Source organism: Leopardus geoffroyi, chromosome B2 (genome assembly GCF_018350155.1).
Source record: "Leopardus geoffroyi isolate Oge1 chromosome B2, O.geoffroyi_Oge1_pat1.0, whole genome shotgun sequence".
Classification (NCBI taxonomy): domain Eukaryota; kingdom Metazoa; phylum Chordata; class Mammalia; order Carnivora; family Felidae; genus Leopardus; species Leopardus geoffroyi.
The window spans coordinates 31373581-31393865 of record NC_059332.1 but is presented as its reverse complement, the minus strand read 5'-3'; the positions used below and the strand labels follow the sequence as shown (position 1 = coordinate 31393865).

Genomic DNA, 20285 nt, shown 5'->3' with positions numbered 1-20285 from the left:
CAATAAATTCACTAAATTCATGGATAAAAAAGAAAAGGTATGATCATTTATAAAAATAAAGAAAAATTATTGCATAAAATTCAACACAGAATCCTAACCAGAATTCTTTTTGGAAGAAATAAAAACTTTCTTAAAAGGGAATAGATAAGAACTTCTTTAATCTAATTAAGGAGATCTATTCCTTTATCATTCTTAAGAAGTCTAAAAAACAAGGGATGCTTAGGTGGCTCAGTTGGTTAAGCATCTGACTCTTGATTTTGGCTCAGGTCATGATCTCCCGGTTTGTTGGATCAAGCCCCATGTCAGGCTCTGTGCTGTCAGCTTGGGATTCTCTCTCTCCCTATCTCTCTGCCCCATTCCTGCTCTTTCTCTCTCAAAATAAATAAATATATAACAAAAAGAATTCTAAGAAATAAAATTTTAGAAGCATTGCCACTCAAGTCAAAATCAATAACAAGATGACTACTACCAATTTATACCAGCCTGTGCAATAAAATAAAGGCTAAAGATATAAAGACACAAAGAGAAGGGAGAAATTCATCATTATTTTCAGATTATGATTATCTGCGTAAAAACTACAAAAAATGAACAAACTACTAATACTTAATATGAAGTCAGCAAAGTTGCTACATAACAAAACAGCAAACAAAACTTAAAACATTGTTTATGCCAGCAATAGCAATTTAGAAAACAGAATTTAAAAACAAAATTATACCATTCACTAAAGAAGCAAAATATAAATCTCCTAAGAATAAACTTCTAAAAAATGTGTTGTCTTATAGAGAGAGCATGACAAATATTGAGAAAGCAAATTGAACCCCTTGTTTTTTAACCTAGCCAGGTCAGTCATTTTGCCTGAGCACTTGACATTACACAAGATGAAAAAATTTTATATCCTGAGATAAACTGAGAGAGAAATATGGGGAGGTAAGAAAAGTAGGGGAAGGGAAAGAAGAAGGAAGTAAGGAAGAAGGAAAAAAGGGAGGGACAGAAGAGAGGCCATCCATCCAACTGGTCTTGTCTACTCTTAAATAGCTCAGTTTAGCACAAGGACCTAAAATAAAACTTTAAGCCCATTTGCTCTATACTGCTGCCTCCCTAACGGAAATAATTTTAGTGCTGACTTTAACAATGTCAATACATATAGATGGGTAGTGACCTTTGTCAATATATAATTATAATGCAGAATTCATTTATTTGTTAATGATAACAATGAGAAAGCTGACTATAACTTTGTAGATTATTCCCCTTATATTCCTGCTGTATCTTTTATTATGTGAGCAGTTCTTCTGAATCAAGTCTCCCTCCAAGCATTGCAACTTGAAAGAAAGAAAGAAGAGAAAGATATTTCTAGGCATTCACTTTGCCTCTAGCTTTTGACAATACCTTTAAAAGACATAATATAAGACCTGAAAACAGATAAACTATTTTCAAAGACAGGGAAATTCAACAACATATAAATGTTAATTCTCCCCCCAACTAATTTGTAATTCAATAAATTCAAATAAAATCACCAACAGGATTTTTTGTGGATCTTGACAAATCCATTCTATAATTCATATAAAAGAGAAAAACAATCCAAGAATAAATAACATATTTATAAACATGAAGTTCCCAAGAGGGAAGGCTCACCCTAGGTATTTCATTTGATTATCAAGTCATTTAAAACACTATAGTGATTGAATGCATCTGGTCTTAGCATAAGAATAAACTAATCAGTGGGGGTATACTAACCAGTGGGGGTAAAGGAGAGTGACATCAGCAAAATGGCAGCAATGAAATTTCTAGCACTTGTCTCTCCAGAAACAGCAATGTGAACAATTATCCACACATGAGAATACCTTCAAGAAGATTCCAGATGAGGGACTACAGCACCTGGGTAAAGTACAGAAATAAGACCCACTGAGGAAGGAAGGAGAGACAGATTCACATTATTCACATCACCTCTCTTTCATGCACAGGTAGCCCAGCAGAGAGGGAGACACCTATGGGAGGAGAGTCCTCAGGTCCTCAGCTCACTCTGGCACACACTAATGAACTCCTATGGCATCAAGCTCCTGATAAACTCCCATGAATCAGACTCCACACACACCCCAGCACTGGTGAGCTCCTGTGGCCTGAGACTCCAGGACAGCCTTATCACTGGGCCATTTCCCTTCAACCCCAGCTGCCACACCCAGTCGCATGAAACCAGGCTCCAAGCCCATTCCTGTACTGGACCAACATCCATGGACTAAGACGCTAGGCATAACTCAATGGTTACCAATGCCTGATTGGTAGCTATGGACACAGGATCTAGATCTGCCCATGTTGACCCAGGTCACAGTCCCTTCATCACATTCAAGGACCAGGCCCAGGCTTGCTCCCACAGACCCAGGTACCAGGCTGGTCTCCATGCACCCAAAAACAGGCTTACCTATCTGCTGACCCATGAACCAGATCTGCTTTCCCGAAAACTCTAGCAGCAAGTCTGCTCATGGCATCACAAGCAGGCCTACCCAGAATCTCATAATGGCCTGAATGGTGGAGTTTTGCTGCCAAATCCATTCTGTAAAGACTGGAAGTGGTGCCTACTCCCTCAAATACATAGACACCAAAACAAGGCCACAACAATCATTAATCAAGAAAATATGACTCCATCAAAGGAAACTAATAAAAATCCAATAACTGACCCTAAAGAAATGACAATCTATGTACTATTTGACAAAACATTCAGAATAACCATCTTAAAGAAATTCAGTGGACTATAGAATAGACAACTACTGAAAATAAGAAAACAATGCATAAACAAAGTGAGAAATTCAACAAAGTAATAGAAACCATTTTTAAAAAAACAACTTGGAGCTGAAGAAAAAATTGAACTGAAGAATTCAATACAGAGGCTCCGTAAGAATTCAGCCAAGTAGAAGGTAGAATAGTGAACTAAAAGACATATGCTAGTTGTTACTACTTTCACTACTAGAGTCTTTAAATGCTTTTGGTGGAAAATTTAATGACAGAAATAAAACTGAGTTGGCAAAGTTAAATTGAGATCTTACTCATTCAAATATATATATATATATATATATTTATTGAGGGCCTACCCTGTGCCAGGCACTGGGAATACAGCAGGGAGAAGAGAAGAGAATAACTGCCCTCCTGGAGTTTGCATATGAATTTAAACATTCCTGACATGCTTCTTATTCAGTGAAGTTGAGGAGAATATAAAGAAAAAGTAGTTCATTTCTCTCCACTTCTAAAAATGGAGCTCTTGCATCTGACAAATAATGCTTTGGTAATAAAAGAGAGTATATTTCTGTCTTCACCCATTGGACAGTATCAATGACAGCCATGTTCTCTGTATCCACTTTAAGACACTGCAATTCTAAGAAACTCCCTTTCTGTTTGATATTTCTGTTATGCACTCACTGTGGGTATTTTTCCTAAACGTAGCTGTTTCCATTTCAAAAGAAAGATTGACATTTCTATTTCTCACACCCTCTCCTCAGAATTCTACTGGAATATTTATCATTTTTCACAAAACACAAACCACAGATTGGTGGAAAAATCAATCATGTTGATTTTTTTTCCTAGTAAGCTAAAATGTCCTACCTAAAGCAAGACTTTACATGCTTAACACTCATGATAAGGACATAACAGAGATCATAAACTATGGCCTGAGGAGGGAGGCAGGAAAAGTAGGATTTATCCTCATTTCTGACTGGCTGGAGCTGCTCCTGTGCACTGATCTTTGCTTACACCTCAACCAACGTTTTGTCTCTTGAATTACTGAATAATATCTGGAAAATGAAACTGATAAAAAGAAATAATTAAGAGTGAGATGAAAATCTCTTCGGATTGACTCTACTTTTCAACAAAATACATTTTCAACTAAATATAAGGCATAAATGACAGAGAAAAGTGGGAAAACTCAGAGTAAGCAAATGAAAGAAGGGAGTAGAATGAAAATGAAAGCAAAAATATATAGAAAATAAGGCTTTTCCAGCTCTGTGGTATTCAATTTCCCAAAGAAACTGGATGATAAAAGGAAAACCAGTCAGTTCCTTGCCACTCTTTCAAAATGACTATGTTACTGGAAAAGAGAGACTAAGATAACTCATGTGAAAGGCTAGAGTTTGCTTTCCCTTTTTCATTCTAGAAATTCCCGTCTGGAAACAGTATCAGTAAGATTAATGTCAATGTAAATTTTGTTATCAATATCAACCTATCCTAATAACTTGTGTTTGGATTCCATAAATTTTTGGATTGTTTGTTCTAGCTCTGCAAAAACTGCTGATGGTTTTTGTTAGGGATTGCATTAAATGTGTAGGTTGCTTTGGGTGATATAGACATTTTAACAATGTTTGTTCTTCCAATCCATGAGCATGGAATGTTTTTCCATTTCTTTGTCTTCAATTTCTTTCATAAGCGTTCTATAGTTTTCAGAGTACAGATCTGATTTTACCTCTCTTGTTAGGTTTATTTCTAGGTATCTTATTATTTTGGTGCAATTGCAAATGGGATTGATTCCTTGATTTCTTTTTCTGCTGCCTCATTATTGGTGAATAGAAATGCAACAGATTTTTACATATTGATTTTTATATCCTATAACATTGCTGAATTTATGACTCATGCTACCTCTTAAAATGGATTTAGAATCTGGATTTAACTCTAGAGATTATCAGAAAGAAAAAAAAACAGAGATAAATGATCGTGAGAAAAGTTTTTAAATTGATAGTTAAAATAATCTTTCTATACTGCAAAAAGGAATACAATGAAAGCTGACATGGTGATAGAGGTTTGCAAGGGAGATAAAATGTTGAAATACAGTGAAGAAGATGAAGAAGGAACTTTAGTAACCTTTAACTGGTAACCAGTCTCCTTCAAGGCTGTGACCCTTGGCATGGTTAAGAGTGTTTAAAAAAATTTTTCATTAAAAAAACTAAGTTTTACTCATATAATCCACCAAACAGGTCTTCGAAAAAATTCTACCTATTTACATTATTAAAGTGTAGCTAATATTGAATTAATAAGGGATAGCATATTTATATAAGATTTAATGTTTCCCAATAGTCCTTTTCCAATATTCCAAGTAGATTTTCAATAGGAACTGAACATAAATTTAAAAACTAATAATATATTTTATTTTATTTTTTAGTAATTGGTCCAGTATCAGCTGGTAAGTTCCAATTGTCTTTCTCCGTTTCCTCTGGTCCTCTGTAACATCTGGGTTGCTTTATTCGCACTGATACTTTTGACACCTGGCCACTCTGAACCTGGAGAGTTAGATTATATTCCATCTCTTCTCCTCCATACTTTCTAATATTCCTTTAATTTACAAATTATTTGGGGGTAATGGGTGGTATAACAAAGTCCCAGAGAAGGGCAAGAACAAAGAAAAAAAGTTGTTCGGCTGGTTACACTATTAAGTTACAGAAGAGGAACAAAGGGAAACAATGTTCATAAAATATGTTGGGGTCAGATCACAGGATAGACCATGGAAATAGCACACTAAGAAATTTATATTTCAATCTGAAACTTTATGGTCACAAAACAAAATCCAAAAGATAAAAAATGGAAAACATATAATGAGAAGATAATGAATGTAAGTGAGAGTTTTAGGAGGGACAGACTGCACATGGAAACAAAGAAAACACGAACTAGAATAGAGTTGAACACAAAAAGAAAGGCTTTTTCTTTGTCTTCTTCATAAAGTACCTAAATCTGAACCACCACTGCTGTTCAGAGAAAAGGGGTAAAGAGCAGTACTTCGAAAGCCTTTTCTGACTTCTCCTTGAAAGAATCTTTTGGGACTTGCCATTCATACCATTCAGGCAAACTACAAAAATTTGTGTTTCCATAAAAAAAAAACACAAACCTATTGGTCTAAATGTACCAATTAAAAAACAAAGACTAACAAAACTCTTATAAATAGAACCAAAGAAAAACCAAATAAATAGCTATTCCATGTTCATGAATGAATAGGAAGACTCAATACTGTCAAGATATCAATTCTTCACAACTTAATCTATAGATTCAGTGCAATGCCATCAAAATCCCAGCAAGATATTTTTTGGATATTGGCAAACTGATTGTAAAATTTATGTGAAAAATCCAAAGATGCAGAACAGCCAATACAATGTTGAAGGAGAACAAAGTTGGAGGACTGATACTACTCTCCCTCAAGATTTACCTGATAAAGCTACAGTAATCCAGATAGTGTGGTACTGTTGAACACATAGACAACAGACAACAGTGGAACAGAACAGGCATCTCAGAAACAGTCCCACATAAATATAGTTAACTTTGACAAAGAAGCAAAGGCAATACTATGGAGCAAAGATATTCTTTTCAACAAATGATGTTAGGACAACTGGACATCCACTTAAAGAAAACAAATATCTTCTCCCATACCTTACACTCTTCACAAAAATTACCTCAAAATGGATCACAGACCTAAATGTAAAACTTAAAACTATAACACTCCTAGAAAATAACATCAGAGAAAAGCCAGATAACTTTGGGTATGGTAATGGCTTTTTATATATAATACCAAAAGCATGACTCACGAAAGAAATAATTGATAAGCTGTTACTCAATAAAATTAAGAACTTCTGAAGACAATCTAATTTAAAAATGGGCAGAGGATTAACTAAATATTTTTCTAAAGAAGAGATACAGATGGCCAACAGATACATGAAAAGATGTTCAATGCCACTAATTATCAGAGAAACAAATCAAAACCACAATGAGATATCACCTTACACTTGTCAGAATGGCTAAAATCAAAACCACAAGAAATAACAAGTGTTGAGGATGTGGAAAAAAAGAAATCCTGCTGCACTATTGTAAATTGTTTTGAACCGTGAAAAACAGTATGGAGGTTCCTCAAAAAATTAAAAGAAATATCATGTGATCCAATAATCTACCCAAAGGAAACAAAACATTAACTTGAAAAGGTATATGCACCCCTATGTTTATCGCAGAATCATTTACAACAGTCAAGATACAGAAGCAACCTAAGTGATGATCAATAGACAAATGAACAAGAAAAAGGTGATATACAGAGAGAATATCATACAGCCACAAAAAGGATGTGATCATGCCATGTGCAACACCACGGTTAAACCTAGAAGATACTATGTTGAGTACATAATTTTAAAAAATAACAATGTCAAGTAAGTCAAAGAAGACAAATACCATATTATTTCACTTATATGGAGATTCTAAAAAAAGAGAACAAATGAATAAACAAACAAAAGCAGAATCAGGCCTATAAATACAGAGAACAAACTGATGGTTGCTAGAGAGAAGTGGGGCTGGGGGATGAAAAAAATGGGTGAAAGGGGTATTTGAGATATAGTCTTCCAGTTATGAAATGAATAAGTCACAGAGATAAAAGGTACAGCATAGGGAATACAATCAATGTTTCTGTAATAGCACTGTATGCTGATACAATTTACAAAAATACAATTTAAAAAAAATTTACAAACTTCTGTTACCAAACAATCCAGCAACCATGCTTCTTGGTATTTACCCAAAGAAGCTGAAAACCTATAACCACATGAAACCTACACACAGATATTGACATCAACTTTATTCATAATTGGTAGAAACTTGGAAGCACCAAAAGGTCCTTCAGTAGGTACATGGATAAATAAACTGTGGTACATCTGGAAAATGGAATGTTATTCAGTGCTAAAAAGAAAAGAGCTATCAAGTATAAAAGACACAGCAAAAACTTAAATGCATATTACCAGGTAAAAGAAGCCAATCTGAAAAAGCTACATACTATATGATTCCAATTACATGACATTCTGAAAAGGCAACACTACTAGGACAATAAAAAGATCAGTGGTTGCCAGGTGGAGTAGAGGAATAAGGATGGATAAAGAGGCAGAGCACAGATTATTTTCAGGGTGGTAACAATACTCTGTATGATATTATAATAATGTATACATGTTACTATATATTCATGCAAACACACAGAATGTACAATACCAAGAGTAAACCATAATGTAAACTATGGAGTTTGAATGATCACTATGTGTCAATATAGGTTGATTAATTGTGACAAATGTACCACTCTAGTGGGAGACAATAATGGGGAGGCTGTGCAATTGCATGCGGGCAGGGGGCATATAGGAAATCTCTATACCACCCTCTTAATATTGCTGTTAACCTAAAAGTGTTCTAAAAAAGTAATCGCTTTTAAAAAATTATCAGAGCAGATTTAAAAAACTGACCCAACTCAACCCTCAAAAAAATGAATAATCCAATTAAAAAATGGACAGAAGACATAGACATTTTTCCAAAGACATACAGATGGCCAACAGACACATGAAAAGATGGTCAACATCACTCATCGTCAGGGGAATGCAAATCAAAATCACAATGAGGTATCACCTCACACCTGTCAGAATGGCTAAATCAACAACACAAGAAACAATAGATGTTGGCACAGATGTGGAGAAAGGGAAACCCTCTTGCACTGTTGGTGGGAATGCAAACTGGTGCAGCCACTCTGGAAAACTGTATGTTAAAGTTAAAAATTAACTTTAAATTAAAAACAGTTAAAAACAGAACTACCCTACAATCCAGCAATCACACTACTGGGTATTTATTCAAAGGATACAGAGACACTAATTCAAGTGGATATATGCACCTCTATGTTTATAGCAACACTATAATTATGGAAACAGCCCAAGTAACCATCAATTGATGAATGAATGCATAAAGAAGATATGTATGTTTACACACACACACACACACACACACACACACACACACACACACTGGAATATTACTCAACCATAAAAAAGAATGAAATCTTGCTATTTGCAAGGACATGGATGGAGCTAGTGTATTATGCTAAATGAAATAAGTCACAGAAAGACAAATACCATATGATTTCACTGATATGCAGAATTTAAGAAACAAAACAAATGAGCAAAGGGACAAAAAAAAGAGACAGAGGCAAACCAAGAAACAGATTCTTTTTTAAAAAAATATTTACTTATGTTTGAGAGAGCGCAAGCAGGGCAGGGGCAGAGAGAGAGAGGGGGACAGAAGATCCAAAGGAAGCTCTGCACTGACAGGCTAACAGCTAATGAGCCCAACGTGGGGCTGGAACTCACAAACCGTGAGATCATGACCTGAGCTGAAGTCAGATGCTCAACCGACTGAGCTACCCAGGTGCCCCCAAAATAGATTCTTAACTATAGAGAACAAACTGATGGTTACCAGAGGAGAAGTGGGTGGGGGCACTGGTTATATAGGTAATGGAGATTAAGGAGGGCACTTGGGGATTAAGGCACTTACATTACACTAAAACTTCTAAAAATAAGTAAAATAAATAAAATTTTAAAATTTAATAAAATAAATCAAAATTTAAAAATGACCCAGCTATATATATGCTATCTGTAAGAAACTCCAAATTTTACAATAAAGAGAAAATGACAGAAAATGTATACAATGGAAGCATTAATTTTTTTAAAAGCAAGAGTAGCTATATTAATATCACATAAAGTAGACCTCAGAGTAAAAATTTACCAGAAACAAGAAGGGATATTACATAATGATTTTTAAAAATCCAACAAGAAGACCTAGAAATCCCAAATGTGTATGCACAAAACAAGACAGCTTCAAAATATATGGAAGAAAAAACTAATAGAACTGAAAAGAGAAAGAGAAAAAACTCAGTCATAGCTGGGAAATTCAATACCCCATTCTCAGCAATTGATAAAACTACTATATAGAACATGAAAGAAGTGAGAGGATCAGCCATGTGGATATCTGGGTGGAGAATAATTTAGGCAGAGAGGACAAGGAGTAAACCAGTCTGGAGTAGGAATGTTTTTAGACTATTTGAGGGATAGCAAGAAAGCAAGGGTGGCTGGTACAGAATAAAATAATACCATGAAGATAAGCTATTAGTGAGTTATAGGGGACAGATCTTCCAGTATTTTCTTCTGAGAGGTGCTGTAATGGCTTTGACTGTGAATCAAGAAAGATGGAAAGTTGTAAGTGAATCATAAGCAGAGGGGTGACATGAATCTTAAAAGGATCCCTGTGGCTGCTATATTGGGACTCACTGGAAGGCGAGGGTGAAATCAAAGCAATCAGAGAGATGAAAGTAACTTGGATCACAGTGAGAGTCATAAAGGTAGTGAGTAGTAGCAGGTTCTTACATCATACTGAGGGATCTGCTGTCCTACTAAAGCACTGTATCCTGCTAGGAGTCTTGAAAGGTACTTAGAACAAAGAATTAGGGAAATGGGAATACAGAAGTGTGTTTCTAATCCAAAAACACTACCATTAACATACCTTCTTGTTTCGACTTTCAGAAATGCCGTAAGTACCTCGGAGTAAGTTCCTAATCTATTTCTAATACTTTAGTTTCTTTTAGGGCAAAGGTGGGCGAACTTTTCTGTAGAGGGACAGATAATAAATATTTTAAGCCTTACAAGCCATAAAGTTTCTGTCGTAACTACTCAACTCTGCTGCCATAGCACATAAGTAGTCACAGACAACATGTGAAAGAAACAACATGGATGTGTCACAATAGAACATTCTTTGTAGACAATGAAACTTGGATTTCATATAATTTTCTCATGTCACAAAATACCATTCTTATTTTTGCAACCATTTAAAAATGTAGATCCTTGGGGCGCCTGGGTGGCGCAGTCGGTTGGGCGTCCGACTTCAGCCAGGTCACGATCTCGCGGTCCGTGAGTTCGAGCCCCGTGTCGGGCTCTGGGCTGATGGCTCAGAGCCTGGAGCCTGTTTCCAATTCTGTGTCTCCCTCTCTCTCTGCCCCTCCCCCGTTCATGCTCTGTCTCTCTCTGTCCCAAAAATAAATAAACGTTGGGAAAAAAAAAAAAAATTTTAAAATGTAGATCCATCCTTAACCCATAAGACATACAAAAACAGGTAGCAAGCTGGATTTGTTCCATGGCAACCCCAGATCCTTGAGTTTAAATACATACTTTTATCCCTGATAAACATAATCTTGGGGTTTCTGTTTCTCACAATGTTATGCTTTTTTTTTAAAAAATTACTTTGTGCTAATATTAGATGTAACCAAGTAACATGAACATAAGAGATACACACACATATCAGTACCTGGCAAAAAAGTACCTTAACGATTTCATAAATAGTGTCACCATACATCATCTAAGCAAGACCATTATGCGTCCCCTATTTTATAAATTTTAATTGTGCAACTCTAGACAAAATTGCTAATGATTAATTAAAAGTAAAGGCAATTTGGGGCACCTGGATGGCTCAGTAGGTTAAGTGTCTGACTCTTGATTTTGGCTCAGGGCATGATATCATGGTTTGTGAGTACAAGCCCCGTGTACGGTTCTGCACCATCAGTGTGAAGCTTGCTTGGGATTCTCTTTCCCTCTCTCTCTGCCCCTCCCCTGCTCATTCTTGCTCTCTCCCTCTCTCAAAAGAAATAAACTTAAAAAAAAAAGTAAAGGCAATTAAAGTAGCTAATCACAGTGACATCTGCATCAGGTCAGTTATTCATTTTTCCCTTCCCCTTAGATTTACAACTAATTAGACATCCACAATGAACCTGAACTTCCTCTGGACAGTATAACAATATCCAGGAGTTTCTACCCATCTGTACCTCCAAAAATGGGCACATAGGACCTCAGTGGGGACAGTGGATCCAAAAGAGTCCATGAGCCTGCCCCACCATCACTCCCCACAATCAAGAATAAGGGAACCAGGAGAATACAAAACTGGGCAGATACCCACAGCCAATAGGGAATTTTTTGAGGTCAGTTTACCTCACCAGGGAATCTAGCACACCATCAGAGTGGGATAGAGACAAAGCATGGGAAATGGAGGAAATCACCAAACTGGCCCCACTCCCTAGGGTGTCTGCAAGGCACTGGGCTTTCAGTAGTACCAGAAGCAAATTCTGCACAGGAGATGGAAAGCAAAAGTAGTGATTGACCATCTGGCTACTCCAGTTGTGTGGGCTGCACCTAGAGGAAGGACCTCTATGACTGGGGAAATATCACAGGGCACTTGAAAGAATGGATTTCCTGCTCTCTGCTTTTGGATTTAAACAGAAGGTCTGCCCATGGACTGCTGGTAGTGCCTTGCCTTACTAAGGATCCCCCTACTGGGCTAGCAGCAGGCACCCTCCAAAGTATCTATCCCTGTCCATTCCCACCCACCCACCTTCCCCATGAGGCCCCAGGTGCTAATCACAGCTCCTCCCACTCTGTTGACAGTTCATTGTATGTGCTGCCAAGTGCAGCCCTGAGGAGAAACACCACCTTCTGGAATACAAAAGAAAGATTTTCTAATTGCCTGACCCCTGAATTGCAAGAAACAAAGTTACCATAAATTTGTAACTAAAGAAGGTGTCTGCTACTTCAAATGTGAATACAAAAACACATATTGTCAAATACTATGAAAAATCAAGGAAATAGGTATCATTTTAAAAAATGATAATTCTCTAGCAAACAAATTATAAGGCATGGAATATTGTGTTTTAGCTGATAAAAGAATTCAAAATAGCTGTTATGATGAAATTCAATGAGTTACAAGAAAACTCAGAAAGGCAATTCACTAAATTCATAAATAAAATTATTGAAGAGAATGAATTCTTCACATAGGCTCAAATTGAAGAGTTGGAAAGAGATATTCCACGCAAATGGTAACCAAAAGACAATGGAAATAGCTATGTTTATATCACACAAAAGAGACTTTAAGCCCAAAACAGTAACAAAGACAAATAAAGTCATTATATAATGACAAAGGGGTCAATACATCAAGAAAATATAACAATCTTAAATACATACAATGCCAACACTGAAGTGCCTAAATATGTTAAGCAAATACTAGCAGATCTGAAGGGAAAAATAGACAACAATACCACAAAAGTAGGGTATTTCAATACCCCACTGTCAGCAATGGATAGATCATGCAAAAAGAAATCAACAAGAAAACACTGAAATTGAACCCTACTTTAGATTGAACAGATTTAGAAAAAATATATAGAATATTCTATCCAACAAAAGCAGAATACACAGTCTTCACAACTGCTCATGGAACATTCTCACAAAATAAATCTTGGCAAATTTTGGAAGACTGAAATAATAACCAACAATGTTTTCTGATATAAATGGTATGAAACCAGAAATCAACAATAAAAGGAAAGCTGTAAAATCTACAACTCTGGAAACTAAATTCACTTCTGAACTACCAACAGGATGAAGAAGAAGTCAAAGGGGAAATTTAAAAAATTATCTGAAAACATGTCAAAACTTATGGAATATGGCAAAAGCAGTTCTGAGAAAAAAATTATAGAATAAATGCATATATTAAGAAATCAGAGGGGCGCCTGGGTGGCGCAGTCGGTTAAGCGTCCGACTTCAGCCAGGTCACGATCTCGCGGTCCGTGAGTTCGAGCCCCGCGTCGGGCTCTGGGCTGAGGGCTCAGAGCCTGGAGCCTGTTTCCGATTCTGTGTCTCCCTCTCTCTCTGCCCCTCCCCCGTTCATGCTCTGTCTCTCTCTGTCCCAAAAATAAATAAACGTTGAAAAAAAAAAAATTAAAAGAAATCAGAAAGACCTCAAATAAACAAACTAACTTTATACCACAAAAAACTAGAAAAAGAACTAATTAAGCCCAAACTTAGCAGAAGGAAGAAAATAATAAAGATCAGAGTGGAAATAAATAAAATAGAGACCAGAAAAACATAGCACCAACAAAACTAAGAGATGGTTTTTTGAAAAGGTTAAAAAAATTGACAAACCAGGGGCACCTAAGTGGCTCATTCGGTTAAGCATCTGACTTCAGCTCAGGTCATGATCTCACCACGCAAGAGTTCAAGCCCTGCATCAGGCTCTGTGCTGATAGCTCAGAGCCTGGAGCCCACTTCAGATTCTGTGTCTCCCTCCCTCTCTGCCCCTTCCCCACTCACACTGTCTTTCTCTCTGAAAAATAAATAAACATTAAAAAAAATCTGACAAACCTTTAGCTAGATTAAGAAAAAAGAAAACTCAAAAAAATAAAACTAAAAATTAAACAGGAGACATTACAATGAATACTATTGAAATATATAGGATCATAAGAGACTACAATGAACAATTATATGCCAATAAATTATATAATCTAAATAAAATGAAAAAAAATCCTAGAAGCACGGAAAGAAATACGAAGAAAAAAAAATCTGAGCAGACTAATGACAAGTACAGAGACTGAATCAGGCATCAAAAACCTCACAACACAGAAAACCACGACCAAATGATTTCACCAGTAAATTGTACCAAATATTTAAAGAATCAATGCCAATCCCTCACAAACTCTTCCCAAAATTTGAAGAGGAAGGAACACTTTGGACCATTCTATGAGACCAGCATTACCCTCATAACAAAGCCAGGTAACACTACTACAAGAAAAGATCATCAATATCCCTAATAAATATACATGCAAAAATTCTAAACAAAATACTAGCAAATTGAATTTAAGAACACACTAAAATGATTATATACCATGACCAAGTGAGATTTTACGTGGAATGCATGTCAGATTCCAAACACATAAATCAATAAATTTAATACATCACTTTCATAGAAAGATAAAAATCACATGATCACCTCAATACATGCAGAAAAAGCACTTGACAAAACACAACTTCCTTTCATGATAAAAACACTGAACAAATTGGATATACAAAGAATATACCTCAACATAATGAAGGCTACATATGACAAATCCACAGCTAAGATTATACTGAACAGTGAAAAACTTGAAGCTTTTCCTCTAAGATCAGAAACAAGACAATGATGCCTACTCTCACCATTCTCATTCAATAATAGTACTAGAAGCTGTGGCTAGATCAATTAGGCCAAAGAAATAAAGGCATCCAAACTGCAAAGGAACAAGTAATACTGTCACCATTTGCAGATGATATGATTTAATATATAGAAAATCCCAAAGACTAAAGCCAAAAACTGTTGGAACTAATCAACCATTTCAGTAAAGCTGCAGGATATAAAATCAGCGTGCATTATTTCTACACACAAATAATGAAATATCTAAAAGTAATAAAAAAAACTATCCCATTCACAACACATCAAAAACAATAAAATACCTAGGAATAAATTTAACCAAGGAAGTGAAAACTACAGGATTTAGCTGAAAGAAATCCAAAGAGATACAAATGAAAAAATATCCTATGTCATAGATTGGAAGAATTAATACTGTTAAAATGCTCATACTACCCAAAGCCATACATAGATTCAATGTAAGCCCCACTTAAATACAAACAGCACTTAAGAAATAGACAAAACAGTCCTAAAATTTGTATGGAACCACAGAAAAACCTGAATAGCCAAAGCAATCTGGGGGGAAGGTAGAGGTGGAGTGGAGGTATCATACTTCCTTAATTTAAACTATATTATAAATAGTAATAGTAATAAAAACTGTACATGAATGTAGACACATAACCAACAGAACAGAGAGGCCAGAATTAAACCCCCACATATAAAGTCAACTAATACTCAAGGAGCCAAAAACAATAGAAAAAGAATAGTCTCTTTAACAATGGTGCTGGGAAAACAAGATAAATACATGCAGAACAACAATAATAGTAGGAGATTTTAACACCCCACTTACATCCAAGGACAGATTATGTAACCAGAAAATCAACAAGGAAACAGTGGCTTTGAATGACACACTGGACCAGATAGATTTAACAAATACATGCATGGCATGCCTGAGTGGCTCAGTCGGTTAAGTGTCCGACTTAGGCTCAGGTCATGATCTCACGGTTCCTGAGTTCGAGCCCCATGTCAGGCTCTGGGCTGACAGCTCAGAGCCTGGAGCCCACTTCAGATTCCGTGTCTACCACAAGAAAAATCTGGAAAGACCACAAATAGCTGGAGGCCAAATAATATGCTACTACACAATGAATGGGTCCACCAGAAAATAAAAGAAAATTTTAGAAGTACATGGAAACAAATGAAAGTGAAAACACAATTGTCCAAAACCTTTGGGATCTGGCAAAAGCGGTTACAAGAAGGAAGTTACTTCAAGAAACAAGAAAAATCTCAAATAAACAAAGTAAACTTACATCTAAAGCAGCAAGAAAAAAAAAAAAACATCAAACAAAACCCCAAAGCAGCAGAAGGAAGGAAATTATAAAGATTACAACAGAAATAAATGACATAGAAACTAAAAAAAAAAAAAAAAAAAAAAATAGATCAATGAAACCAGGAGCTGGTTCTTTGAAAATAAAATCAGTAAGATTGATAAACCTCTGGCCATACTTATCAACAAAAAAGAGAAAGGACTCAAATAAATAAAATCACAAAGAAGAGAGGAGAAATAACCAACACCACAGAAATATAATCATAAGAGAATATTGAGAAAAACTATATGCCAAACTATATGCCAACAATTGGACAAACTAGAAGAAATGGATATAAATGCCTAGAAACATATAACCTACCTAAACTGAAAGAAGAAATAGAATATCTGAACAGACTAATATCCAGCAACAAAAATGAATCAGTAATTAAAAAAAAATAATAACAACAAACGAAAGCCCAGGGCCAGATGGCTTCACAGGCAAATGCTACTAAACATTTAAAGAAGATATATATTCTTCTCAAAATATTCCAAAAAAACAGAAAAGGAAGGAAAAATTCCAAATTCATTCAATGAGGCCAGCATTACCAAAACCAGTTAAGGACACCGTGAAAAAAAGAGAACTACAGACCAATATCTCTGATAAGCATAGATGCAAAATTCCTCAACAAAATACTAGCAAACCAAATCCAAATCCATTAATAAAATCCAAATCCATTAATAAAATCACTCACCATGACCAAGTGGGATTTATTCCTGGGCTGCAAGGGTGGTCCAATATTTGCAAATAAATCAGTGTGATACATCACATCAATAAGAGAAAGCGTAAGAACCATATGACCATTTCAATAGACACAGAAAAAGCATTTGACAAAGTACATCCATTCACGATAAAACAAACCTCAACAAGGTAAGTTTAGAGGAAATATACCTCAACATAATAAAGGGCATATATGAAAAACCCACAGCTAACATCATCCTCAATGGGGAAAAACTGAGAGCTTTTCCCCTAAGGTCAGGAACAAAATAAGGATGTCCACTCTCACTACTTTCATTCAACACACTACTGGAAGTCCTAGCCACAGCAATCAGACAATACAAAGAAATAAAAGACATCCAAATTGGTAAGGAAGAAGTAACACTTTCACTATTTTCAGATGACATGATACGATATATAGAAAACCCTAAATATTCCACTAAAAAAAAAAACTACTAGAACTGAAAAATGAATTAAGTAACATCACAGGATACAAAATCAATGTACAGAAATGTGCTGCATTTCTCTAGACTGGGATAATGAAGAAGCAGAAAGAGAAATTAAGAGGGCAATCCCATTTACAATTGCACCCAAAATAATAAGACACCTAGGAATACATCTAACCAAAGAGGTGAAAGACCTCTATTCTGAAAACAATAAAACACTGATGAAAGAAATTGAAGATAAAACAAATGGAAAGACATTCCATGCTCATGAATTAGAAGAGTAAACATTGTTAAACTATCTATACTTCTCAAAGCAATCTATACATTTAATGCAACCTCCATCAAAATACCAACAGCATTTTTCACAGGGCTAGAATAAACAGTCCTAAAAACTGTACAGAACCACAAAAGACACTGAATAGCCAAAGAAATCTTGAAGAACCAAAGCTGGAGGCTTCATTTCACAATTCTGGACTTCAAGTTATATTACAAAGTTGTAGTCATCAAAATAGTATGGTACTGGCACAAAAACAGAAACATAGATCAATAGAACAGAACAGAAAACCCAGAAATAAACCCACAATTATCATCTTTGACAAAAGCAGAAAAGATCATCCAATGGAAAAAAAGACCGTCTCTTCAACAGAAAGTGTTGGGAAAAACTGGACAGCTACATGCAAAAGAATGAACCTGGACCACATTCTTACACCATACACAAAATAAATTCAAACTGGATCAAATTCCTAAATGTGAGACCCGAAACCATACAAATCCTAGAAGAGAACACAGGCAATAACTTCTTTGACATCAGTTGTAGCAACATTTTTCTAGATACATCTTCTGAGTCAAGGGAACCAAAGTAAATATAAACTATTGTAACGAAATCAAAATAAAAAGCTGCTACACAGCAAAGTAAACAAGCAACAAAACTAAAAGGCAACCTACAGAATGGGAGAAGATATTTACAAATGATATATCTGATAAAGGGTTAGTGTCAAAAACATATAAAGAACTTATAAAATTCAAGGATCAAAAAACAAATACTCCAATTAAAAATGGGCAGAAGACATGAATAGACATTTTTTCCAAAGAAGACATCCAGATGGTCAACATATACGTGAAGAGATTTTCATCATCACTCATCATCAGGGAAATGCAAATCAAAACTACAATGAGATATCACCTCTCACCTGTCAGAATGGCTAAAATCAACAACACAAGAAACAAAAGATGTTAGTGAGGATGTGGAGAAAAAGGAGCACTCATGCACTGTTAGTGGAAAGGCAAACTGGTACAGCCACTGTGGAAAACAATATGGAGGTTACTCAGAAAGTTAAAAATAGAACTACTCTATGATCCAGCAATCTTGCTACTGGGTATTTATCTAAAGAATACAAAAATACTGGGGCGCCTGGGTGGCGCAGTCGGTTAAGCGTCCGACTTCAGCCAGGTCACGCTCTCGCGGGGTCCGTGAGTTCGAGCCCCGCGTCGGGCTCTGGGCTGATGGCTCAGAGCCTGGAGCCTGTTTCCGATTCTGTGTCTCCCTCTCTCTCTGCCCCTCCCCCATTCATGCTCTGTCTCTCTCTGTCCCAAAAATAAATAAAACCGTTGAAAAAAAGAAAGAAAAAAAAATTAAAAAAAAAAAAAAAGAATACAAAAATACTAATTCAACTGGATATATGCACCCCTATGTGTATAGCAGTACTATTTACAATAGCCCAATTATGGAAGTAACCCAAGTGTCCATCAATTGATGAATGGGTAAAAGAAGAAGTGAGGCTAGAAAGATAGATGATAGACAGAGATAGAGATACCTAGATAAAGACAAAGTGATATATATATATATATATATATATATATATATATATATATATATAGGAATGTTATTCAACCATAAAAAAGAATGAAATATTGCCATTTGCAACAATAACGGATGGAGCTGGAGAGTACAATCTTAAACAGAATAAGTCAGTCAGAGAAAGCTAAATACCATATGATTTCACTTATATGTGGAATTTAAGAAACAAAAGTGCAAAAGGGAAAAAAGAAAAGAGAGACAAACCAAGAAACAGACTTCATTACAGAGAACAAACTGATGCTTACCAGAGGGGAGGTTGGTGGGAAGATAGATTAACAGGTGATGGGGATTAAGGAATGCATTTGTCAGGATGACTTTCTGGTAATGTATGGAATTGCTGAATCACTATATTGTACACCTGGAATTAATATAACACTGTATATTAAGTAACTGGATTAAAAGTAAAAACTAAAAAAAACCATAAAGAACAATTAAATTAAGCCCCTGTCTTACACCACTCACAAAAATTAACTTGAAATGGACCACCGATTTTAACACAGACCCTGATACCATATAACTCCTAGAAAAAACTGTAGGGAAGAAGCTCCTCGGTGTTGGTCTTGGCATTGATTTTTCTAGACATGACACCAGAAGCACAAACAACAAAAACAAAAACCAACAAGTTGCACTACATCAAACCTAAAGGTTTCCACACATCAACCGAAAAAATTTTAAAAAGGAAAAGACCACCCATGGAATGGGAAAAACTTTTTGCAAACCATATATTAGATAATGCGTTAATATCTAAAATACATAAAGAACTCTTACAACTCCATAACAAAGAAGAATCTGATTGCAAAATTGGCAGAGGAACTGAATAGAAATTTTTCCAAAGACATCCAAGTGGCCAACAGACACATGAAAGAATGGTCAGCAACGCTAATCATCAAGAGAAATGCAATCAAAACCACAATGAGATATCAAGTCACACCTGCCAGAATGGCTCTCATCAAGAACACAAGAGGTAAGTTTTGGCAAGGATACAGAGAAAAGGGAACCGTTGTATACTGTTAGCAGAAATGTAAATTGGCTCAACCACTATGGAAAACAACATGAAGGTTCATCAAAAAGTTGGCACATACTCTAGGTATATATCCAAAAGAAATGATAACAAGATATCAATAA

The 20285-nt window shown here is 35.7% G+C and overlaps 1 protein-coding gene across 1 annotated transcript in view; it reads left to right on the top strand.

The window, feature by feature from the left end:
* The window catches only part of TSBP1 (testis expressed basic protein 1), a 72500-nt gene that overhangs the window by 41312 nt on the left and 10903 nt on the right, over nucleotides 1–20285 (top strand). Inside the window, exon 25 of the mRNA XM_045500904.1 lies at nucleotides 5138–5158. Within this exon, the coding sequence (XP_045356860.1) occupies nucleotides 5138–5158 (21 nt within the window). The remainder of the gene's footprint in view (nucleotides 1–5137; nucleotides 5159–20285) is intronic.